Genomic DNA, 26,600 nt, shown 5'->3' with positions numbered 1-26,600 from the left:
TACATTTCCTTCTATTTGCTCTTTCTTTTTTAAATTAATTATTTTTTTTAAAAAATATGTATCTTTTCTTATTTAACATACCAACCTCAGTTCCCACGTCCTCCCCTCCTCCCACTTTCTCCACCTTCCTCTCCATCCCATCCTCTATCCACTCCTCAGAGAGGATAAGGCTTCCCATGGGAATTCAACAAAGTCTAGCCACATTGCCTTGAGGCAGGACCAAGCCCCCCCCACTCTATCTAGACTGAGCAAGGTATCCCTCCAAAGAGAATGGGATAAGTCGGATAAACCATGCTCCCACTGACAGTGGCCCCACAGCCTGCCCCAGACACAACTGTCGCCCATATGTGCCTAGTTTGGTCTTATGTTGGCTCCCCTGCAGTCAGGCTGGATTGAGTGAACTCCCATTAACTCAGGTAAGATCCTTTAGTGGGTGTCCTTATCATGGTCTTAAGTACTTTCAATACATCAGGTGATATCCACCCATGACTGTGAGTCATGCTACCAACTAAAACATCAATGTTCTGGAAACACCTTTCCAGGCACACCCGGGGACAATATTTATCACTCTGTGCAGCTAATTCAAGTCATGTTGATTCATAAATTCAAAGCATCATATTATGCAATCTTCTACAAACCAGAATGTTTGCTGAAATACTTGTCCTGAATTTTCTGGTAATTCTGGTCTAGGTTTGAAATTCTGGCTTGCTGAGTGATGGAGCTTGAACAAGTCTCCACACCCTCTACCTTTCAATCTAAAGCTTGCTCCACACTAGGTACTGTCTGCTAGCATAGGTAATAATCCTTAGTAATAATATTAGCCTGTATTTTGACTGGATATCAAGTAACCTTCTAAAAACCTCTTATAAAATATTGCAACTCCAAAAGATAACTTCAAAAATTATCCAGTGCTCGCATTGATTCTGCTTTATGCTGATCTTGGTGTCACTGAATGAAGGAACACTTTAGGGAATTTTAATTGCATGTTAATAATAGGTACATGACCTGATGAATTTCAACATCTGCTTCAGAGTTTGTGGATTTGCTAAACAAGTTAGGACTGATACTGTAGGTTTGAGTTGAGAATCAGTCTCACACTGTGAGAATGGTTGGATCACCTGAGAGGGTTTCCAGTCTGTATTCATCCTTTGGATTTTTATTCAACACTTATGGGAAAATTTTAATACCTGCGTTGTGAAGAGGTGGGATACTATGGGATTCAAAACTCTCTGTTTGGGGCTGTTTTGTGTTAGCTTTTTATCTTATATTTATACTCCTATACCTGACAACATTGAAGAAACTTGGAAAGTAATGGCCTTGGATGCAGTTGCTAAAACTTGTACACTTATGGTAAGAATAATATAATTTTTTTCAATGATTAAGAATGAACACTTGTGAGTACTTTGATAATACTACTGATACAATTTTGAAAAAAGTACTGTATTTTAAAAGAATATTATTAAATTGATTTTCACTTGGGTTCTAAGATAAAAACGATCTTATAGTATAACGATATAAATTATTGATAATAGCACTTATTTGATATGAAAACAGCATTTTTCGTATTGCCATCGCTTCTATTGTATGCTTTCAATTATAAGCTGCAGAATTTCTGGGGTTATCTTAGGATACGCAGGGTGGATATAATGGATGTATAAATAGTTCCCTTATCATCAGAAGCTGGCATTTTGGGCACTATAGTATATATACTTTAGTTGCATATCCATTTATCTCCATTGCTTTCTAAATATTTCAGCTCATAGGGCAGGACAAAAATATTCAGAAGAGTGCATACAGGGAGGGAGGAACAGCTTTAAGTTGAGCTCCAAGCTGCCTTGTTTCAAATCTGTGCTCTTTTATGTGCAAAGCGGGTACCTTCCAAAAATACCCACTGATGTTGGAGGCAAAACATTAGGAGATGATCAGAAGGTCCGTCATTCCAGGGTGTAAGAGCAGGAGGCACTGTTATAGGACACAGTCATCTGTCGTTGCTAGTCTCTGAGTCTATGTCTTCCAGCTAGTCCCACGAGACCTCCACTTTCTCTACAGCTGTCTCTTTTTCAAATGTTCTGGTTCCTTGATTGAAGTCAATGGGAGAATACCTGAGCAAGCCCATATCAGCTCTGCAGATAAACTCTGGGTTTTCTCCTCTGATTATTTCATGTGCTTTAACCCCGTGGGTGACAAATACCCATGTTTTCATCAGCATCACATTATCAGAACACCGACTGCAAAACCCTGCTGTTACTTTCTCAGCTCCAGATGTGTCCAACTGTCACTTATCTGTGATGAAAATACACACTTCATGTGTTTTACATTAAAAAATATTATCCTGAACTTCTAAAATGATAATAGACAGAATAAAGGTATAATTAAAGTTCATCCTAGCAAATTTGGAAATCTTTGGTAATTTTAGCACAGGGTTCTGGAAGTCAAGGTTACAAAGACAATAACAGCCATTGGTTTTTAACACAGGAAAGTGAAAACCAAAGTTCTTTATAATGCAACCTTGAAAAATAAGTTTATTGGTGGGCAGTCATAAGTTGTTTTGAAAGGGTTTTGTAAAAATATCCACATATAACCTTGAAAAAGTTCTTGGACTGTACATTATACAATTAACTTAAGAGTGAGGATGCTAACTGCAAATACTTGTCAGGATGGTTCTGTGTATTAAAGTTCAGGCATGCTAGAAGAACATCTGATAATCTCTACGTTAGTAGTTCTTGTTATAGCCTTAAAATGCTTGAGTGTCAGTTTACATACTGAAAATGTTGGCATAAAGGAAAAAAGACCATTGCTAAAATTTAAACTTAAAAAGCAAATTTACTGAATAAACAATTATATGAATATACTTATTTCTCAAGAACTCACATTAACGGGTCATCTATTTGTTAATACTTAATAAGTAAGAAAATACTCAAGAACTATTTTTATATATTTTTCTACATTTTAATTAGTTAATTAGTTAATGTGTGTGTTGTAGGGAAGGGCAGGCCATAGTATATGCATAGGTCACAGGATATTGTCTAAGGGTCAGCGCTCCTTATTCCCCAGGGTCTTGCAGGTGTGTGTGACTGGGAGTAGGTACCTTTGCCTACTGAGACAGCTCACTGGCCTCTGCAGAATTATTAATATAAAGAACACTTAAATAATGAGACAAGATTTGCTGAATATTAGAATGAACTGCTGTATACACTAAAAATATTGATTTATCTAAACTCTAATATAGCTCAGTAAGAAATTTATTGTTAGTATTATCAATGCTGGGATTTAAAAAAAATGAAGTTCAGAAAATACATTGATCAGTAGTTTTCTTTTTTATTTGTTTTTATTATATTTTTATTATTTAAGATAATTTTTAAACTTAAATACATTTTGATGATATTCTTCCTCTCCACCAAGTTATTGCACATCCTCTCTTCCTCCCTCCCTCCCAACTCTAAGTTCTTTTTCAAGAAATACAGCCAATATTCTTAGAAGGCCTGCTCTGTTGTGAAGGGAAACAGAGGAGTGGATTTGGGGGAGATGAGAAGTGGTGGAAAGAGCTGGGAAGAGTGGAGGAAGGGGAATCTGTGGTCGGGACACTTTGAATGACAGAATAATAAATAAATACATGCATGCATACATAAATGAATAAATAAACAAATAAAACAGCCCCCAAACCAAATACAGCAATAAAACCCCAAATCTCAGAAAAAAATATAATAACACCCAAAGAGTAAGAAACAAAACAAGACATAAAACCCACCAAACTGGAACCATATAAAAGCACACAAAAAAGACTATGGAGCCCATTATATGTTGGTCAACTTCTCCTGAACATGAGGCCTGTCCTGGCATGAATAATGTACCTGGTGCTACTCCCCTGGAGAAAATGAGTTTTCCCTCTCCCAGCAAGTATAAGTGACAGTTCAGCTGTTAACTTTTACCCTAAATAAGATAAAACAAAAACCATCACATAGAAGTTGGGCAAAATAAACCAACACATGGAAAAAGGTCCCAAAAGAAGGCCCAAGAACCAGAGACCCACTTGTTCACACACTCACGAATTCTTTAAAAACACTACACTGAAAGCCAGTTTATAGAATAAATGCAGAGGACCTGGCGTAGACGCGTGCAGCCCCTGTGCTTGCTGCTCCAGTTTCTGTGAGTTCATGTGTGCTTTCCTCGGGGTTGTGAGCGACTTGACACGTATGGTTGAAGTTTTGTGCACACATTTCTCTCGTCGGCAAGTAGAGAACAGCTAAAACTGCCCCACACTGTAATAGTGCACTAATAAAGACCGTTTAGAGTACCGTTGGATGTGGAGCTTTTAAGATTTGTTCCTTAAGTAAATTGCCCAGTTCCTAGGTAAGCTGGTCACTTAATCACAGGAAAATTTCTGCAATAAAATCAAGGAAGGCTTTTACAGAAATGGGCCAAGGGAAACCAAATGATTTAGAGCAAACTCCATCAAATTCAGATCATGTACAATATGGTCATATGATAATATTTACAAACTAAATTAAATAATATAACTTTAGGTGAAAATATGACAACTCTCAAAATGGGAAGGGTTATAAGACTTATAATTTTATTAAGAATTAATATTTAAGAAATAAATACAAAAAGGCTTTAAAATGTAAGTAAAGATGCTTTTATGAATGATATTTATTCTAAAACACCTGAGAGTTTCAAAAGCAGAAGGGTCACCCAATAAAATATTCATAATATTATTTGGAGATAATTTTAGAAATTCTTTATTTCTACTCAGTTACTTTGGTTTTTTTCAATTTTCTTTTTCTAAACATTCTCTTCACATTTATCTGATATTACAGATCTAATGCTGAATTATTTTGCTAATTTTGTTTTGTTTTTATAGGCTCTGTGTCTCGAAAATGTAGGTGTTATGAGATACGAAGAGTTTATTTCCATGATTATCAGTCTGGACTATACACAACCACTTTCAGATGAACACGTCACAGTAACTGATACAGCCTTTGTCAACGTCCCTGTGCGTCTGTACATACCCAGGAGGACGTCGGAAGCCCCGAGACGGGCTGTGATCTACTTTCATGGCGGGGGTTTTTGTTTCCGAAGTTTCAGTAAGTTCATCACAGAAGGATAGAGAAAGGTTGCATGTTTATAATATACAAGTATTGGCATATTGAAATATACTTATATGAGCATGCTTAATAGAGATGTACATATTTGATATCCAACACAATGATAAGTACACATATTTATGATGAATGATCCGATGGAGCTTTTCACTGCAGGGTTTGCTCTGTACTGCTCAACTTTGGTTTCCTTTTGTTTTCGAGATAGGAATTCATCTATCCCAGTCTTCTCTGGAGCTCACTACTTAGCTGGTGGTAACCTATTATTTATGGTCATCAGCCTCTTCGGTGCTGGGATATAAGAATATGCCTCACTCCTGGCGTCTGGAGTGCTGGGGTTCACACGCAGTGCTTCCTGAAGGCTGCAATAGCATCCTAGCAAATGAGCCCCCGACCAGTTCCTTATTACGGGTAGCATTATATTTTCATCTTTCATGTGGGATAAACCACATTAAAAATGATATGGACAAGTCAATTGCTTTGGAGTTTTCTCCTGAGGTTCATAATGCCTTCAGCAACTACAACATTGACAGGATGCATATGAGAAACAACTGCTCTTGCTACAAAAAGGAGTTTGTGATTTGCTAATAATAACATTATCAACAGTAGGAGCAGAGCGTAGAGGGAAGTTGTTCAACTTGACTCTAAGGGGAAAACGCAAAATAGAACTAAATAATAACAAGCCATAACCATGAAGTCCAGATTCTCTATTTGATTTTTGTAATAATGGACATATACAACTGATAAAAAGTAAAAAATCAAAAATTTGCGTTTATAAAATCTTCAGAAAATTCTATCATAAACTGTAACAATGTATATAAAACTATTGTATGTAAACTATAAAAATGAAACAAAATAATGGAATCATAAACATTTCAAAATAATATGTAAATATTTATATATTAGCCTCAGGTAATATTTGAATAGTCAAGATTCCCCAATGAGTTCTTTAATTTAATAAGGAAAATTGGGTATGCTTCCTTGCACCTCAAGAATGGCACAGATTTCAGTATACTGAAAACTGACAGTTTGAGGCAATCCCTGCCCCATGCTTGGCACAGTCTTAAAGAAAAGTATTGTTTGTGCATTCCAAATGTTTTCTCCCAGTTATTCAAGGTTTATAGAGTCCAGAAGGCAGATAGTGACTCAATAGGATAAATATGTCCTATTTGACATCTAAGCCTTGCATTAACTTGCTAAGCGATCTTTAAAAACTCAGTTGCTTTTCCTTAGACAAGTGGTTCTCAACCTTCCTAATGCTGCAACCCTTCCATGCAGTTCCTTATTGTGGTGACACCAACCATGAAAATATTTTTGTTAATATTGCATAACTATAATTCTGCTACTGTTATGAATAGTAATGTAAAAATCTGATATATGACCCTTGTGAAAGGGCCATTTGGCCACAAAGAGGTAGTGACCCACAGGTTAAGAACTATGACCTTAGACTTTGTGTTAAAGTCCTAATTATTGTAGTATCATATATTGAGACACATTCACAAAAGCAAGTGGTTTAAGAAATTACTTTGTTATCTTAGGCAACCAATCATCTATCTATCTATCTATCTATCTATCTATCTATCTATCTATCTATCTATCAATCAATCTATCTATCTATCTATGATCTCTCATCTTCCTACATATCTATGCATAAACACATATGTATTTAAAGAGAGAGAGATCTATTGCATTTCTTCTTCATGAATTTATGATCCAATTGAGAGATTATGCCAAGAGTTCATATATATGAATGTTAAAATGATTATTTCTAATAAAGAAATTGAGAGTTAATGTTTGGCTCTTGATAGGAGAATCTTGGATTATAGACCTAGCTATATTGACTGTAGGAAGCACAATTAGCTTATTCTACTGTCTAAATCTTCCAGACTGAAATACAGGGCACCAGTCCACAAAGTGTTATGAGAAAGGTCATTGTGTGGCTGATAGAAGAGGGCAAGATAAAACCAGAATGTGCCAAGTCTAGAATATCAATTTACAAATCATCCCTTCATCTCTAGAGAGAGATCAAGAATGGTGAATTGTTTTAGGGTCCTATACATGGAACAAGGAGGAGGAAATTTAGATTCCTGTCTAAGAATCTGAAATCACATTTCTCATATAGATACCTTTTTATTATAAGAAGTGCTTTGACCTTTCTCTCTTCATTTTAGAGCAGAGGGCTTTTGACTTCCTGAATAGATGGACTGCAAACAAACTTGATGCCGTTGTTGTGGGAATGGAGTAAGAGCTATATTTCTTTGATTAGTGTGATTTTTTTCGCCTTAACTGCTTATAGACTCAATTTCTGAATATCACATTTATGCCTAAACTGTAATTTTAAATTTTACTACATATTATCTCTACAATTTCACCATATATTACTATACAATTGCTGCATAGACTACCCCTTAAAGGAGTTCAGGGTCCAAACTATTCTCCTTAAATTGTGGATATCTTTGAATTATATCCTAAGTTGAGCATTTTTGAGATCCTTCTGTTTAAATCCTATGTGTATCAGTTGGGTCCCATATCACATAGATGGAAGGGAGCAAATTAATCATTGCACGCTTGAGACATTTGGTCATATTTAGGCTTGGAATAAAATGTTTGCTTTAAAATAATTATTATTTAGAGAGTTATAAGTAATGAAGTTTGGGATCAGTTGAAATCTTTGACACATGCTCCCAAAAGTGACTTTATACTCTGATTGTATTTGGAGCATGCATACTGGAGTATCTTAAGATAGATCACCATTTCCTTACTCATATTAATATACTCTGATTTCTGAATCTGAGTTTGACTCTGAAATTCATCATTTTTAAGAGGAATTTTTTTCTTCCATCTTCTCCTTGGTTCACAGTAATAAAAATAGAATCAGAATCCAATATTGCTAATATTATATAATGATATTGCAAAGGAAGTAGGTACTAACATGTTTATTATTCTTATAATTCCCAGAAAAATTTTATATACTAATGACTAGGTTACAATACTTGGACAGTCTCCATTTTATTTGTAGAAATTTTGAAGTAATTGGAATATTTTAAATTCATTTTCAAGTAGTGATACCAGTTTATGTCTGCTACACATTTCATCTAATCCTCATGATTTGCATTGTTCTAAATTTACTGTGTGTCATAATAAATATAAACATCATTTGGGTATATAGACATATCTAAATTATCCTTTAAGACTCTCTAGGGCAGTTTACACTATATTCTAGGAATGGAAACACCAACATTTAACATCAAATATATTTATAAATGTTGACATTCTAGAGAACAAAAAGAGAACAAGACGTTTTCATAGCCAGTTACATTGAGAACACGAGCCTGCATGGGACTCATCTAGGCCCTCTGCATATGTATAGCTTGGTCTTCTAGTGGGAATCCTACCAGTAGGAACAGAGACTGTCCCTCAGTCTTTTGCCATCTTGTGGGACACTATTCCTCATATTGGGTTGCCTTGCCCAGCCCTAATAAGAGGGCAGCTGGTTAGTCTTACTGCAATTGGCATGCCATGTTTTGTTGATATCCGTGGGAGGCCTGCCCTTACTGAATAGAATAGAAACAGAGAAAGAGTGGATGGGTGGGTGTGGGGAACAGGGGACAGAACTGGTAGGAGAGGGGGGAGTGGAAATTGAAGTAGGGATGAAGAAAGAGAGAGAGACAGAAAGAGAGAGAGGGGGAGGGAAAGAGAGAAGGAGGGAGGATGGGGGAGAGAAAGAAAGGAAGGAAGGAAGGAAGGAAGGAAGGAAGGAAAGAAGGAAAAAAGAAAGGAAGGAAGAAAAAAGGGAAGGAAGGAAAGAAGGAAGGAAGAAAAAGAAAGATATAGATTATCTCCAGTATAAAATGCACTTGAAATAAAAATTTTACTTACAAACCTAAGGGGGTTAGTAATTAATTTGCTAACTTCAGGAATAATGCCATCCATTATTGACTTAATTATATATTTCAAATACCTTTATATTGATTTTCATTTTAACTAAACATTAGACGAAAACCCTGGACCAGTTTTTAAAAGCTGAAGGGTACAGCTTGGGGTTAAATTGCATGCCTTAGATGTGCAAGACCTGTAGCACATTCCTGCTCTGTTTCTCAGCTACAGGCTAGCTCCTCAGCATCACTTCCCCGCACAGTTTGAAGACGGCATCACGGCAGTCAAGTATTTCCTTCAGGACGAAATTCTCAGAAAATATGGAGTAGATCCTACACGAGTTGCTATTTCGGGAGACAGTTCTGGGGGCACTCTGGCAGCAGCCGTGACTCAGCAGGTAGGCATTTCTGGTTCTACTGCAGCTGGGAATGGTTGCAGCTCCTTGTTCCTCTGCTAGACCCGTTCATCCGGTATCAAGCCTTGAAAAGGAGCATTCGTTCCCACAGAATTACAATGGTGCTTGAGGGAAGCATCAACTCATCATAACAGCACTAACTTGGACTTTTTATTTGCTGTTATACTGATCTACAGACCTATCTGTATCTCGAGAATACTTTTATTTTGTAAAGGGTGGTTCTAGAACTGCTTTTCGCAGGCACTGGAATGTTATAGATAATCTCGTTTCTCCTTAACAAAGAAAAACATAGTAGTATTTTAATTAGACTTCTACTGGATCTGTGGGCGCTGGGATGGTTACTGCCAGGTTGATACTGAAACTTCCTGCTAAAACAAACTAGATCTCATTTTTGAGTTGTAGCATGAGGGGGCCTGTTTGTTCAGATTTCTGTCCTGCCCGCCCCCCCAGCTGTTTAATCCCAAAGTAAAATCAATCACACAGGAGATCTCTATAAGTTATAATGCTGATTGGCCCATTAGGTCAGGCTTCTTATTGGCTAACTCTCACATCTTGATTAACCCATTTTTCTGATCTATTTTAGCCATGTGGCTCTGTACCTTTTCCAGTGGGGCAGCTCACATCCTGCTGCTTCGGTGATCTGGGCAGAAGTGGGAGGAACTGACTTCCTTCTCCCCAGAATTCTCCTGCTTTCCTTGCATCATTTCCACTTCCTGTCTGGTTTTCCCGCCTACACCTCCTGCCTGGCCAATCAGCATTTTATTTAAAACATGATTGACAGAACACAGACCATTGAGTAGAGTCTCTTCAATTTTATAGCAGTATCAAAATGCTAAACAGTAGAAATAATTCAAACCTCCTATTAATTTAGTTCATAATTATTTTTAAAAAATAATTAAAATAGTTCTCATTTATTGATGACATATAACATTATAATATATATTTATATTAGCTTCATGTTGTCATATCCTGGATAATATAATTCTATTATCACTTATAATTCTAAGTTTTCTAGAAGTTTTGACAGTCATATCTTTAATAACTAGAGAGCTTTCCTTCCCAATACCCTTTGTTAATGTACTGGCTACATTCTCGAACATAGTATCATTTGTAACTGCTATTGCTTTAATGTTGCAAATATTTCTAATTGAATATCTTGTTAATAGACAATTTAAAATGTACTAAATGCTTTAAGAAGTTGGTAAATTCTAGAAGGTATTATGTCTCATTTCTTCAAATAATCTGTAGCTGTTAGTTGAAACAGGGTGACTGCTGATGTTATCCACATATTACATTCTTCACTGATAATTTTCACTTATAAATTTAGAAGGGAAGGTTGTGTGATCTTAAGGAGATAGAGTCTGGCTGGACCAAATGTGGTATTGGGCTGGGGGGGTGGTGAGGAGAGTGGGGAACCTGCACTGCTTTGGCCCACATCTCTCCTTCCCTGTTCTGCTGAGATAGAAGCAAGCAATAACCACTTCATCTCACTGACACAGATCAGCCTGCTGTTTCCTCACTATGGTGGGCTGTTTCCCATTCTCCTTTGGTTTCTGTCAGGCATTTTGTTACAGAAACAACAGAAGTAACTAATACATAAAATCGGCACTGAGAACCAAAGCTATTACCATGACTCCCTGACCTCATAGTTTCAGTGCTGTGTAGAAGGATTGTGGCCTAGAGAAGCTGTAGAGTGATGTAAGCAGTGACTGACAGCCAATGATAAAGAGAGTTTAGAAGACAGAAGTTCTAACCGAAGTGAGGACAAAGAAGACTGTATTCATGAGGCTTCGATGGGGAACACATACTCTGTTGGGAACCAGGTTAAAAGCAATTTGTGCTAGTTTCTCTCTAAGTATCTGGCTGCCTTCTGCCTTTGTATTGAGATTTTGAGTGATGCTGAATTAAAAAGTAATGGGTTAATTTGTTTTCAAAGGACATCTTTAAGACAGCATAACACTTAGAGTGTGTCATAATTGTTTCTTATTTCATTCATCAGACGTAGAGTAGAAGCAAGCATAAAACAAGGCAGAAGTGTGAAAAGTACACAAGATGATGAGTAAAGGAGCTTTAATCTAGTTAAATTGAGGGCAAGGAGAGTTCAGACAAAGTAATTATGGTTATTAAAAAGATTAGTGTCATTGAGGAGAAAATTTGAACTTTCCTAGTGCAATAGAAAAGATGACTTGAGAGAAAAACACACTGATTAAGAGTTTTGAGCTCTCCATACAACTTTATTTGAAAAGAAAATGCCTGAGGAAAATTCTCCCCAGTTAAACTATGAAGGCACACAAAGGCCACCACCACCATGATACAAAGGGACCAGAATACAATGTTTACTGGCAATAGAATGTGACTGTCTGTATGTGTTCCTAGTTTTATAGGCATGAAGGATACAACAATGAGGGGCTATTAAATTTTGTAGCAAGGTTCCCAAATGTGATGGTTGATTTTTTTTCATCTTGCTCCGGCAAAAGTATTTAAGACACTTAAGAGCCTTCTGGTAGAGCATTTATTGATGTGAGATTTCCCTCTGTATGCTGTGATTATCATTGATGAATAAAAAACTGCTTTGGCCCTATAGCAGGACAGAACTTAGCTAGGTATGGAAAACTAAACTGAATGCTGGGAGAAAGAAGTAAGAATCAGAGAGAAGCCATGGAGCCGCTGCCGGAGACAGACACGCTGAAACTTTGTTGGTAGGCCATGACCTCGTGGTGATCTAAAGATTAATGGAGATGGATTAAATTAAGATGTAAGAGTTAGCCTATAAGAAGTTAGAGCTAATGGGCTAAGCAGTGACTTAAATAATATAGTTTCTGTGTGATTATTTCGGGTATGGGTTGTTGAGAGGTTGACAAATAAACAAGCGGCTTCCATACAACAGTTTATAGGTTTTTGAGTACATATACCTGTATCATCTATAAATAGGCACAAATAAATTTCTTCCTTTCCAGTTGATACCCGATCATGTTTTTCTTTCTTATTGCTCCAGTTAAGATTTCCACTGTTATTTGAAGCAGCATGGTGAGAGCAGGTGCTTGTCGTTTTAGAGGGAATATTTTCATTCGGTTTATTGATAGCTAGTGATGTCTTGAGTATAGCTCTTTTCAAATGTACTCTATCTTACCTAATTTCTTGGAAATTTTTTTAATCATGAAGGAAGGGTGGATTTGTAAGAAAATTTTCACATCTTTTGTAACTATTTCAGCTTTTCTTCCTCATATTTGCATACAGAATTTTATTGATAAATTTGTATATGTCATACTAATTTTTCACTACTTAGATAAAGTTAACTTCATCTTATTATACGATCTTTTCCAGTGTTGTTGAATTTGATTTGGCTATTGAATATTGTTAAGTCTGTGTTCTCCTTGGAAATTGATCTATGATTTCCCTTTTTATTCTGGCCTCATCCCGTATTGTTATAAGTGCTTATTATCATTTATAGAATGGCGTTGAAAGCGTTATTACCCTTCTTATTTTATAGGTACTTTTGGTGAATGTACACTAGTTTATGGGATCATTTGACAAATATCTTTAAACCTAAGGTTTTGTTCCTTGTGTGACATTTATTACTGTTTCAATCTCATCATATTATAATTATTTGAAGATCTATTACATCCTATAGGTTTTGGATTAGATAGAATTTTGTAAGAAATTTCACACTTTCAGGTTTAAAAATTCTTTTTGTTCTGTGTTAGCTTTTTAACAACATGATACAAAATTACTATTAGTTATGGATGTTTTGGATACTAAATGTCTACTTCCTTAGGGTAAATTTTCTACTAAAATTACTTTGACTTTTTTTCTATATTTTAATTTTTATTTCATTGCTTCTTGTACTTCAACATGATTTCTTTCCATGACACTAATAAACAAGCTAAGACAGTTTTTAGGGGATGCCTTTTCCATTCATAGGTATACTTAGCCTGTCCCAAAATCTGTTGTAGAATATCGTAAGGGATGCCTGTGGACTTCAGTGACAGTTCGTTTTCTCTTCTTATCTCAGTATTCTCCCTTTCTTTATAATACTAGATACTAGTGTGCTTGGTTTCATCTTTTTTAAAAAAGAAATTAGTTCTCTGCTGAAGTGGTAAGCACGGAGCCTCAAGGGTCTTCTTCAGGTCTTCTGTATGCTTGCTATGGCTGTTGTTAGCTTGGTGGGTTTTTTTTTTCTTTTTTTTTGTGAGGACGCCTAACAGTGCAAGTGGCTGTATCTCTAACTCTTTTGCCTTCTCTTGGGACTATTTTTCTTCTATTGACTGGCCTTGTCTAGCCTCAATATGAAGTCTTTTGCAATGTCTTAGTGTAGTTTGTTTGCTCATGTTGGCTTGTTGTCTCCTGGATGCCAGTGCTTTTCTGAAAGGAAATAGAGACAGAGTTGATCTGGAGCAGAGAGGAGGTGGAGGGCGAGCTAGGAGGAGTGGAAGGAGGGAAAACTGTGGTCCAGATAATTGTATAAGAGAAGAATATGTTTTTTTAAAAAAATAGTTTTCTGAAAAAAATTCCATGATATGTGTTTTGATCATATTGACCCACTCTCCCAATTACTCCAAGATACACACCCCTCTTCCCTAACCACCAAAATTTATTTCTTCTTTAAAAAAATTGAGTCTAATTTTTCCCACCCATGTAGTCCTGGATGTTGATTTATTTACTGGATCGTGTGCAATTCACCCTGGGCTACACTCTTAGAGGAAACTGACCCTCTTTCTCAGAAGCTATCAAATGTCACCCACTACTCTGCTAAGGGTGAGACATCATGCCCATTTCTCTCCATGCAGGGATTTAATCTGGTTTGTGCTTGCACAAGTCTTACACATGTTTACACAAGCACCATGAATTTATATGTGCAACTTTTCTGCTGTGTCCACGTGATCCACTCGCTATCTCTTGCTCTTACAATCTTTCTGCTTCTGAACCTTCGGAGGAGCTAAACTATACAGATGTCCCATTTGGGGCTGAATATTGCAGTCTCTTATCCTCTTCACCTTGGCCAGTTGTCAAGAATAATTTCTACAAATCTAAATGCTTAAATTCCTCCATCATCTTTAAGACTGGGTTATTTCTGTTAGTTGCATTTGATAAAAACATACTTGTTTATCTTTCTTCCTTTGGACTTCTGTCACTCTACCCCCTTATTTTTTCTCTCATCCTTTCTCAAGAAAGATTTATTAAATGCTCTTTCAATGGTTTGACAGTTAGTACTGATCAAGGGTATTATAGGCATTTTTGACATAACCATACTTTATAACGGCACTCTGCATGGGCTTGTTCCCATGTCTGTGCCACGGTTACATTTTGTCTTTTGAAATGTTGGAAGCCTTTGCCTCACTGGACATCATATTTTTTCAGGTACAGATTGATCCTGAAGTGAAGCATAAACTCAAGTTGCAAGCCTTACTTTATCCTGGCTTACAGGTGATTGACACCTCTTTGCCATCACATCGAGACAACGAACATGGTGTAGTTCTGACAAGAGACATAGCAATAAAGCTCGTGAGTCTGTTTTTCACTAAGGACGAGGCACTTCCACAGGCCATGAGAAAAAACCAGCACATGCCTGTGGAGTCCAGGCATCTGTTCCAGTTCGTTAACTGGTCCACTCTTCTCCCTGACAAGTACAGAAAAGACCATGAGTACACTGAGCCTGTGCTTGGGAAATCTGCTTACTCACTGCCGGCCCTGATGGACCCCAGAGCACTGCCCTTATTAGCTGATGATGCCCGCTTACAACATTTGCCACGAACATACATTCTCACCTGTCAGTATGACGTCCTGAGAGATGATGGAATCATGTATGTCTCAAGACTTCAGAACGTCGGAGTTCTAGTTTCCCATGACCATGTTGAGGATGGAATCCATGGAGCCCTATCATACATGACATCACCACTCTATTTACAACTAGGACTGAGGATAAAGGATATGTATGTTAGTTGGATGGACAAGAATTTATAATTTCCGTTTCCCCTGATAAAGTTTAATTGCAAAAATATTTTAGTTGTGAAAAGGACAATATAATCTGTGTTGTCTGAAACTAGATTGGAATCAATTAAAAGTTACTTTGTGTCTTTGAATTAAGATTTCTGTCTTTTAAACTCTGTATTTGTAAGATGTAAGTTAGTGCATTTCCCCCTTCGTTATAATTTACAATTATTATGGTGGTCCCCAAAGGAGCCATTTCTTCATGAATTTGAGAAATATTAATTAGTATCATTATATGTAAATTCTCATATCAGACAGATGCTCTTTATTTATTTATTCATTCATAGATAGATAGATAGATTGTCTTGGTATTTTATTATATTAGTATTGGCTAGATATTAAATCATTGACAGATGTAAAATTTTCTTTTACTATAAAATTGTCACCTGATATTTGAAGACAATCCAATTTTCTTATCCTTGTAAAATTTGATAGTGTAACAGATTTAGCAGACATTTTTAGTCCAATTTTACAAGAATATGATATTATTTTCTATTTTGTTTAATATTTTATCCCCAAGTACATGGTTTATATTTTCAATAGTTCAGTTTCAAAACCTTGGGTTTTTTTTTGTTTGATCCTGAGCTGTATCACTATAAGTGGTTCCTTTTTTATCGAAAATATATTTTTTCATACAATATTTTCGGATTATGGTTTCCCCTTTCCCAACTTCTTCCAGATCCTCCCCACTCTCCTTATACCCAAATTCATACACTTTCTTTATCTTTCTCATTAGAAAATAAACAGACTATAAGTTTTGGGGGGGGGAGTGTTGTTTGCTTGTTTCATCTTGAATTTCAGTTTTAGGAACTATTTCATTTCTCTTCTTTGAATATTCTCCTATGGAAAATTTCAATATCTCTTCTTTTGGTCTTTTTTGTATGAACTCATTTTCTTCTGTTTTATTTAAGAATTATGCCTCCTTCATTCCTGAGAATGAGAACCCACATGCAATACCATATAACGAGGAAGGAAGTTTAGACAAAAGATTATGTGGAAATCTTTTCAAAAAGGCCAATTGCTACTTTAACATGGTTCATATGTGTATTCGTAGCTTGTGGGAGGCTGAGGCAGTAGGATTACCATGAGGTCTAGCTCATCCTAGTCTACAGAATTAGTCTCTGACTTAAAAATCAAAACAACATAGTTTATTTCTGCCATCTACCAAAAAGTTATAATTATGTCTCACTATCTGAGACAGCTACCAACTCCACTTGAGCCTTGAATAATTCATAGGGATATTGTACAGTTTACACTCTGCCGGAATTAATTCTACACTAGGCCTCAGCCCTGTGAGAATATATTTGTATGCTTCACCAGAGACAGTGGGGAACTCCAACAGACTGCAGCTTCTGCAACTCAGCTCAATACCCTCAACCCAGTTCAGTCAATCTGTCCACATTTAATATGAACTACTCATGACATAACGGGGGGGGGGTTTGTCTCCCACTTCCATATTGCTTTTCATCATCAAAGGAATTCAGGACAGGAAGTCAACAGTACAGGAACCTGGAGGCAGGAGCTGATGCAGAGTTCATGCTTACTGGCTAGCTATTCCTGGCCTTCTCAACCTACTTTCTTATGGAATCCAGAAATACAAGCCCAGGGATGTAACCAAGCACCATGGGCTGGGCCCTTCCCCATCAATCACTAATTAAGAAAATGCCTTACAGTGGAACTCTGAAACACAAACTTCTAATACACAGAGAGAATCAAGAGGTGAGTTACCACCCACTCACCCATACACCTCATTCTTTAGGCACTCCGTACCAGGACAAAACCCTGGGCCTCTTCCCTACATGCCTCAATGTCTCTAGCCAGCCAACATGCAAGTTTCCTGCAGGTTGGCTGCTCCAACATCCCCACCCCATCCATCAGACTCTGCAAACTATAAGTTCCACTCCACCCCCAAAACCTCCTATCCCCCAACACAGCCTCAGAGGAACACTGAAGAACAAACTGCAACTACACAGAGGTGGCCAAGAGAGAGGATCAAGATGGGAATTCTGAAGCACAAGCTGTGACTGCACAGAGTAGACCAAGAGAAGAGACCAGGAGAGCAGACTCAGAGAGCAGGCAAAGAGAGTGGGCCAAGAGAGAGCACACCTGAAAGCTCTAGAAAATAAGAAGTAAATTCACCAAGGAGGAGTCGATGACCAGAATTAATCAAATTGAGGACTGAAATCAATAAAATAGAAACAAAGAAAACAATGCAAAAATCAATGAAGCAGAGAGCTGGTTCTTTGAGAAAATCAACAAGATAGACAAACCCTTATCCAAACTAATCAAAGGGCAGATACAGAACATCCAAATTAACAAAATCAGAAATGAAAAGGGGGACATAAACCGGACACTGAGGAAATCCAGAGAATAATTAGATCATACTACAAAAACCTATATTTCACAAAACTGGAAAACATAAAAAAATGGACAATTTTCTGGGTAGGTACCATGTACCACAATTAAATCCAGAGCAGCTGAACAATGAAAGCAGACCTATAAACTGCAAGGAAATCAAGGCTGCCATCAAAAATCTCTGAACAAAGAAGATCCAGGACTGGGTGGTTTTAGCACAGAATTCTTCCGGACCTTCAAAGATTAGATAATACCTACACTCTTCAGAGTGTTATGCACAATAAAAACAGAAGGAACATTGCCAAACACTTCACGAGGCTACAGTTACCCTCATACTGAAGCCACACAAAGACTCAACCAAAAAAGAGAATTACAGACCAATCTCACTCATGAACACAGATGCAAAAATACTCAATAAAATACTGGCAAACCAAATCCAGAAACACATCAAAAAAATTGTTCACCATGATCAAGTCAGCATGATCCCAGAGAAGCAGGATGACTCAACAAAATCTTCCAAGGTAATCTATCATATAAATAAACCAAAAGAAAAAACTATATGATCATCTCATTAAATGATGAAAAAGCATTTGACAAAATCCAGCACCTCTCCATGATTAAAGTCTGGGAGCGATCAGGGATACAAGGACTATATCTCGACATAATAAAGGCAATATACAAACAAGCTGACAGCCAACATCAAACTAAACAGAGAAAAACTCAAAGCAATTTCACTAAAAACAGGATCAATACAAAGCTGTTCCCTCTCTCTCTATCTATTCAACATAGTTCTCGAAGTTTTGGCTAGAGCAATAAGATAACAAAAGACTATCAAGGGGATTGAAATTGGAAAGGAAGAAGTTAAATTTTCACTATTTTCAAGTGATATGCTAGTATACATAAGTGACCCCAAAAATTGTATCAAGGCACTCTTACGTCTGATAAATGCCTTCAGTTATGTGGAAGGATACAAGATCAACTAAAAAAAAAAAATTAGTATCCCCGTAATGGTAAAATTAAATGCTGTGGATTTCTGAGTGCCAAAGCAGCAGAAATACTGCTGGTCCCTGAGTGGCGGCAGCAGGTCCTGAGAGCAGCCAATCCCAGGCATGGACAGTGTAGTTCCCCTAGTGGTTCGAGTTCCTGGAGGAGAGATAGGCGGATGGGCATGCCACGAGACCACACCACATGTCGCCAAAGGCATCTGGTCTCGGGTTGCTGCATGTGGCTGGAGAGAGAAAGATGAGTAGGGATGCCATGCAGAGTGAGGTTGGATATCTATTTAGTGGGTTATAGAGGGGAAGGAGGAGAAGGAGAGAAGAGCAGAGAAAGGCAGAGAGAGGCAGACAGAGAGAGGGAAGAGACTCAAGCTACCACTTAGAGAAGGAAAAGGGGAGGGACTCAGGCTGGAAGCTGGAGATCAGTTTGCCTTGGCAGACAAGAGAGGGAGTGGGTATGGCTTGTCTCTTAAAAGGACAGAACAGATCCACTACATTTCCTCTTATACAAATAATAAAGAAGCTGAAAAAAGAAATCAGAGAAACATCACACTTCACAATAGCCACAAATAACATAAAATATCTTGGGACAACAAAAACCAAAAAGTCAAAGACCTGTTTGACAAGAAATTTAAGTCTTCGAAGAAAGAAACTGAAGAAGATACCAGAAAAGTGGAAAGATCTCCTCCCATGCTCTTGGATAGGTAGGATCAAATAATACAAATGACAATCCTATCAAAAAGCAATTTATAGATTCAACACAATCCCCATTAAAATTCCAACACAATTCTTCACAGACTTTGAAATCACAGGCTTTGACTTACAGGTGCTCATTTTATGGATCTATGCTGAAACTCGAAGCCTAGCACAATAGGTAGGCTTTGGGTCAAAAATACAGGCAGAAGTATGGGAAATTCTCTTGAACAGCAGATCTTCTGAAAACATGGTCCCACAGGACATGGCAAGTCCTTGTCCCAGGGGACAAGGCAGGTCATGGTACCAGTGACAGGTTGGGAGCCTAACACGGCCACATCGCTGGCAGGACAACTTGAAAATCGCAGGAGGCCCTGGGCCTCTAAAGCAATGGCTTGGAAAGGGTGAAGTACCCAGTTGAATCTCATTGTAACCTGGCAGAGCAGGTACGGGGAACTAGGGTGTTTTAGCAAAGTGTGGTCCCAGGCCAGTGGGAGAAAAAATAAACAGCCCTTGGTGGGACCTCCTGATAAAAAATTTCTGCACAAATAAACTTCTTTGCCAACGTAATAATCCAAATCAGACTGAATTAGAAAAATCCCAAGTTTAATGGATACCAATGCTCCCGGATGGCTTTCCAGTGCTCCAGGGAGAAGGGAAAGGAAGATTGGAAGACCACAGGTCTGTTCTCTGGAGGGCAGTGTAAATACCCTGTCGGAGTGTTCTTAAGCATCTCTGGGGATATCTGGAGAGGGGTCATCGTTTGGTGGGTTTTCTCAGGGACAGAGTCTGGACTGAGGCAGATCCTGCGAGGTGGGTGGGAGGCTTGGGGTGGAGCCTCACCCAGTTTTCTTTGTCCATTCCCCTGTTGAGAGACATCTAGGTTATTTCCTGCTTCTGGCTATCATTTATAGAACAGCATTAAATGTGTTAAGCAAGTGTCTTTGTAGAAGGATGAAGTGTCCTTTGGGTATATATCCAAGAGTGGTATACCTAGATCTTAAGGTTGAAAGACTCTCAACTTTCTTAGGAACTGCCACACTGATTTCCATAGTAGCTACACAAGTTTTCACTCCCGCAAGCAGTGGATAAGTACTCCCTGAGAGGACCAAACAGAAGCCATAACAGTCTCTCGGGAACATTGGAGACTGATTGTCCTTTGTTCATGGTTCTCTCAGAAACTGTTTGCTCTGTCTCAGGGAACTGAAATTGAGGTCTGATCTCTTGAGAGAAACCCCAGCAGCCAGCAGTACCAGGCAAGGCCAGGCCTGAGCCGCAATCACCAGATAACCAGACAAGGACAAAGCCTGACCTGAGACTTGCCCCAAAATACAAAACTGTAACCTTAACCAGCCCTTACTAGCCCTAACCAATTATGACTTAGTAATATGATTGCTTAATACAATCATATCTAAAATGACCTTACTGCTCTAAGAATTCCCCTTAGTCATGCTTCAAAGAAACCTATAAACTGGACCGCAAGATTATGCGGTGAGAGTTCATCACGTCCTTCAGGGTGCACTCATCAGCGATGCTTAGCGTCATGTGGGACACCTCATTTAGCAAGGCCTGAAAAGTACTGTCACCAGAGATGCACATCTCATTAATCTTATCTGCAAGACGATAATGGAGACTTCCTTCTGAACGTGTTGGCTGACTCTCTAGCAGACTTCTTGTGTGAAGAGCTCTTTCCCTCAGATTACAGCTTGGGAATTCTTCCCACATCACTACAGTGTGTGATCTGTCTATCGGGTGTACCTCGGTATATTGGATGACTACCCGCAGCAGTGTGTGATTCTGGCAAGAAACTAATCACGTCAATGCCCTGATTTTTTTCAACCAGGTCTTTGTGTAAACTTAAAAGTCTGCCCTCCTGTAATTATCTTCCTTGGCAGACAATTGGTCAGAGTTAGAGTCCAAGCAAAGAGACTTCTACTGAGACTTTAACAGACACCCAAGGTCAAGAATTATGGCATATCTGTACTTGTTAAGTCCTAATTATCAGAGAGATAGAGAACAAGAGCTCACTGGATTCTCTCTGCCAGCAGACAGGCAAGTGCATTAAGTGCATTAACCTTGCATTGAGGTTAAAGCAAATCTTCAACTCTTTGTACTTATTTATACATAGAGCTATTGAAGCAAGAAGTTTACTTTTTTTTATATATTTTACCCTGAGAGATAGCATAGAGTGTAATCCTTAGAGCCAAAAAAGGCCGGTTTCAGTCAGCTATCATCTAGTGAAAGCGCTAAGAGAAACCAAATACCACACATTTGCTTTGTTTATTTATCTAGGTTGCTTAGTTACTCCATGCTCCCTCTGCCCTCTGGGAAAAGATGCACACTGAGAAAAAGATGATTCTTGCCCTGCTCCTGGTTTTCACTGGTTACAATCTCTAGCTCACTTATTTATTTACATTTAAGGTAACACCAAAAACACACTTATCTCCTTCTTAGATTTCCCAAATAACTTGGCCTTTCTCTCTTCCTTAACTCTAAGTGCCTTTCCCTTAAGAAGTTCCTGGAGGCTTCAACTACCTGCACCTGGACACAAACAAAAAGGGTGACAGGTTACCACTTTGTGGCTTTGTGCAAAACTTTTATCTGTTTCTTGATTCTGAAAACCTCTGACCTTTCACCTGGTGACGCTGTAGAGTTGAGGATTGTAAGTGAATATAGTCAGAAACTTTTGCAGTACAGCAGAGCAATGAAGAGCATATTTACATGTTACTTGTGTTATTAATCTTAGACAATCTGACAAAGGTGAGATAAAATCTCAAAGTCCTTTTGATTTGCATTTTTATGATGGCTAAGGATGTTGAATATGTCTTTAAGTGTTTCTCAGACATTGAGGTTGCTCCATTGAACATTATTTGTTTAGACATGTACCCCATTTTTAATTGGATAGTATGTTAGGGTTTTTTGGTATCAAGTTGTTTGAATTCTTTATTTATATTTTGGATATTAGTTTTATTAGATGTGGAGTTTGTAAAAAATTATTTTCCCATTCTGTAATCTGCTACTTTTTCCAAATGATGGTGTCCTTTGCCATATAGAAATTTTGGGGTGTCATTTTAAATGATGGTGTCCTTTGCCATACAGAAATTTTGGGGTATCATTAGGCCCTGATTGTTAATCATGGATCTTAGTGTTTGTGCTAATTGTGTTATGTTCAGAAAAGTCTTCTGAGACAATGAGTTATATCCAACTGAGTTACATTCAATTGAGTTGTGGTCCAAAGGAGTTCCACAAAAATCCCCAAATAAACAAGACTGTTGTCAACACAACAGGGTTCTCTCCCCAAACTGATAGAGAGGCTTCTCATAAAGACAACATCCACACAACTCATTGAATATGGAAACAGTGAGCTGGTGCCTACATAGAAACTTCATCCCTACATTCTAGTAGCTTGATTACAGGAAGGTACCCTACAGGATACCAAAGGAGAAATGTAAACATCAACCTACCCTGCAATAGTCATAGCTAAGCTCTCTCAACCAGCATCAGAGAAGCTTCCTCTTAAAGCAGATGAGAACAAATATAGAGACTCACAGGGAGACATTACACAGAGAGTGAGACCTTGGAACACACAGCTCTGAACAGGATATCTCCATCAAATCTGTCTCCTCTAAGATCAGGGAACGCCTCAGAAGAGGAGGCAGAAAGAGTATAAGAGCCAGAGAGGATAGAGGAGAGAAAGAGAACAAACCGTCTAAATCAACTGAGCAAAACTCAGATGAAAGCACAGAGACTGAAGCAGCAGGCACAGGGTCCACATACACTTGTACCATTTTTCTTTTACATGTATCTTATAGCTTTTAGTTTAGTGTTTTTATGGGACTTCTAAATGTGTGAGTCTGTGCATCTCACACATTGTGACTATTTGTCCTTCTCTTGGTTTGCCTTGTCCAATTTTTATGTGAGGGTTTTTGTGTTATTTTATTTTGCTGTATTTTATTGTTATCTCTTAGAAGACTATTCTTTTCTAATGATAAACAGAAAGGAAGCATATTTGGATGGGAAGGGAGGTAGGAAGGGTCTGAAAGAAAGAGAGGGAAATTAGAACCAGAATATAATAAAAAATAATTAAATTTTAACCCAATTTCTTTATTGTAGTCATCTTCTATATATTTTCATAAAGTGATAAAGTGCACTATTTTTGGTTTGTAGTCCTATGTGTTTTGATAAATGCATACTTCAGGTAAATTTCGTTACATTCCAGTTGCAAGATAGCTCCAGCACCTCAAGGACTTCCCTCCACTTTCCCTTTGAACCCTGTCTTCGACTCAATCCTAATATTTGCAAGACAGATTTCTCCACATATTTGCTTTCTGTAGACTGCTTATTCTTTTCCTGGCCACCCAGACCTGAATAATCACCCAGAAACTATATTAATTACAACACCGTTTGGCCTATTAGATTAGGGGTATTATTAACTAACACATAAATCTTAAATTAACCCATTTCTATTGATATATGTATCTCCATAAGGCTGTGCTTACAGGGAAGCTTCGGTCAGTGTCTTTCTTTTTTCGGCAGCTACATGGAATCTCTCTGACTCTGCCTACTCTCTCTCTCTCTCTCTCTCTCTCTCTCTCTCTCTCTATATATATATATATATATATATATATATATATATATGCCTTGCAGAGTGGCTATCTTCTGCCCTATCATAGGCCAAAGCAGCTTTATTCATTATTCAATAAAAGTACCACATGTGCAGAAGCACATCCAACATTATTTCCCCTTCTCTGTCTAATTAAAAAGCAAAGTTTTAACATTAACATAATAAAGTAAAACAGGTATCAAGCAAGAATTATAGTTACAATATTTAGAACATTATATATTCTATAATAATTATATAATAATAGTTATATAATAATAGTTAGAATATTTATATTTGGTAAATTAAGGAAAATAATCTATCATCTATCTTTTCTTTGTGAGTTTAATTTCCATATCTAATTAATCTTTTATCATAACTAAGGAAAACTATAGCTATAACTATTTGTCTTTAACTCCATAAAGGACCCCAGAAGGATATAATATTACCTAAGTAAACAGTATGTGAAATCAAGCAACTTCTCAAACTTTAAAACTGACAGAAGCATCTTTCTGTCTGGACAGTCACTCAAGGTTCTTCTCTAATATTGGGGCATCCATTTTAAGCCTATAGGCCCATAATATCGGGCAGACTTTATAGTGAAGCAAGATATTGAAAGATCTGTTCTTCCTTGTAATAACAAAGTTCATCAGTTGCTTTCTTCTGTGTTCAGAAGAATGCCTGTCAGTTTCTTTTATAAGGCAGAAACCCTGTCTTTTGGAAAGTTCAGCAGTCACTTTTCTGTGGGTACTGCATGTCCAGTTCATACAGAATACCATCAAGCAATCCAGGCAAGAACAGTTTATTGTCAAAATGGCTAGCCTTATCACATTGAAGGCAAATTCCATAATGAGTTTCTTAAATGCCATTCAGCAGACATGCCTTATTGTCAGGAAAAGTCGAAGTTCTTAAAATATTTTAAATACCATATTCTGTAGGTTTTTGATGTATTGAAGATTATCTATCTAAAATATATTTCTGTACATCTGGAACACCTAACTAACATGACTATAGTTTGACTGTTATAGATGACTATCTATTAATCTGTATTTCTTAACTATACATTTTTAATAAGCTGCACAAATAAAATACCTTAAACAAGAGGAGAAATATATATCAATGCAAAATATTAATCTCTATACATGTCCTCCTCATTATATTTTTTCAGAAATTGACACTTACCATTATTATAACCAACCCAATTTAAATGAATATAAACATTAAAACAATCATTTTGGAAATTTGGGCATAGTTTTCTTCAGACTTCTTCCTGCTGTTTGTTGGGGAAATATTTTTAGGGTTCACAGAGACCTTTTGTGGTGATTTAGTTCCATCAAAGCATGTTAGCTTGAAATAAATCCACAGGTTTTTATCTTCTGTAGAAACAATAGTAGAACCTCTTTTCCAAAGTAACATATCCTTAGACTCAACTTTGAAGTTAAGATACCTTTAATATATATATGTTGGTTTAGATTCGCAGCACCTAGAAACAAATGTCTCTCTGAAGTCAAAAAATTCAAAGAAAACACAATAATGTTCATAATCTAAACTCTCTGTGTATTTTCCATATCTATGTGGCTTATTTGTTTACTCTATTATTTTTTAATATTTATTTTATTATCTATACTCCTTTAGTCTATGACTGTCTATACTCTTTTCCTCTCTCTCCCAAGCCTATGTACATTTTTTAAACTGTGTAATCACTGTGATCTATTCAGAGGTTAATTTTTGTTTAAATCTGTCTTTATTGTGTAACTGTAATCATTTTTTTATTAATTTATAAAAATTTACACTTCTGCCCCTCCTCCCACTACCCTCCCACTCCCCCCACTCCCTCTTGTCCTCCCTCTCCAATCCTAAGAGCAGTCAGGGTTCCCTGGCCTGTGGGAAATTCAAGTTCCTCCCCCCTCCCTCCAGGACTAGGAAGGTGAGCATCCAAACAGACTAGGATCCCAGAAAGCCAGTACATGCTGAGGAAACTAGTCCCAGTGCCATTATCAATGACTTCTCAGACAGTCCCCATGTTGGCAACATTCAGAGAATCCGGTTTGATCACATGCTTGTTCAGTCCCAGTCCTGCTGGCCTTGGTGAGCTCTCATTAGATCAGTCTCCTTGTATCAGTGGGTGAACACACCCCTCGCGGTCCTGACTTCCTTGTTCGTGTTCTCCCTCCTTCTGCTCCTCATTTGGACCTTGGGGGCTCAGTCCAGTGCTCCAATGTGGGTCTCTGTCTCAATCTCCATCCATCGCCAGATGAAGGTTCGAAGGTGATATGCAAAATATTTGTCAGTATGGTTATGGGCCAAGGCCAGTTCAGGCCCCCTCTCCTCTGCTGTCCAGGGAACAATCTCGGGAATCTCTCCTTGGACCTGGGAACCCCTCTAGAATCAAGTCTCTTGCAGACCTTAAAATGGCTCCCTTAGTTGAGATATATACTTCCCTGCTCCCCTATCCATCCTTCCTCCCTCCCTCCCATCCCATTCCCCCAAGCTTTCCCCCAATCCTCCCCTACGCCCTTCTCTCTAACCCTCTCCCCTTCTTTCCACACCCCACCCCCCGTGCACCCAAGGTTGCC

General features: G+C 37.8%; 1 protein-coding gene across 1 annotated transcript; it reads left to right on the top strand.

Moving 5' to 3' along the window:
• The first annotated feature begins 1,072 nt into the window (after positions 1–1,072).
• On the top strand, positions 1,073–15,470 carry LOC125394202 (arylacetamide deacetylase-like 2). Its single transcript, XM_085682441.2, has 5 exons — positions 1,073–1,350; positions 4,862–5,084; positions 7,271–7,340; positions 9,201–9,372; positions 14,749–15,470. The coding sequence occupies exons 1-5, from the start codon at positions 1,213–1,215 to the stop codon at positions 15,349–15,351; spliced, it is 1,206 nt and encodes a 401-aa protein (XP_085538567.2). The 5' UTR covers positions 1,073–1,212; the 3' UTR covers positions 15,352–15,470.
• Positions 15,471–26,600: the final 11,130 nt, after the last annotated feature.

The sequence above is a fragment of the Myodes glareolus genome, chromosome 20 (assembly GCF_982192425.1).
Source record: "Myodes glareolus chromosome 20, mMyoGla1.1, whole genome shotgun sequence".
NCBI lineage: Eukaryota > Metazoa > Chordata > Mammalia > Rodentia > Cricetidae > Myodes > Myodes glareolus.
This window is presented reverse-complemented; position numbering and strand designations above follow the sequence as displayed.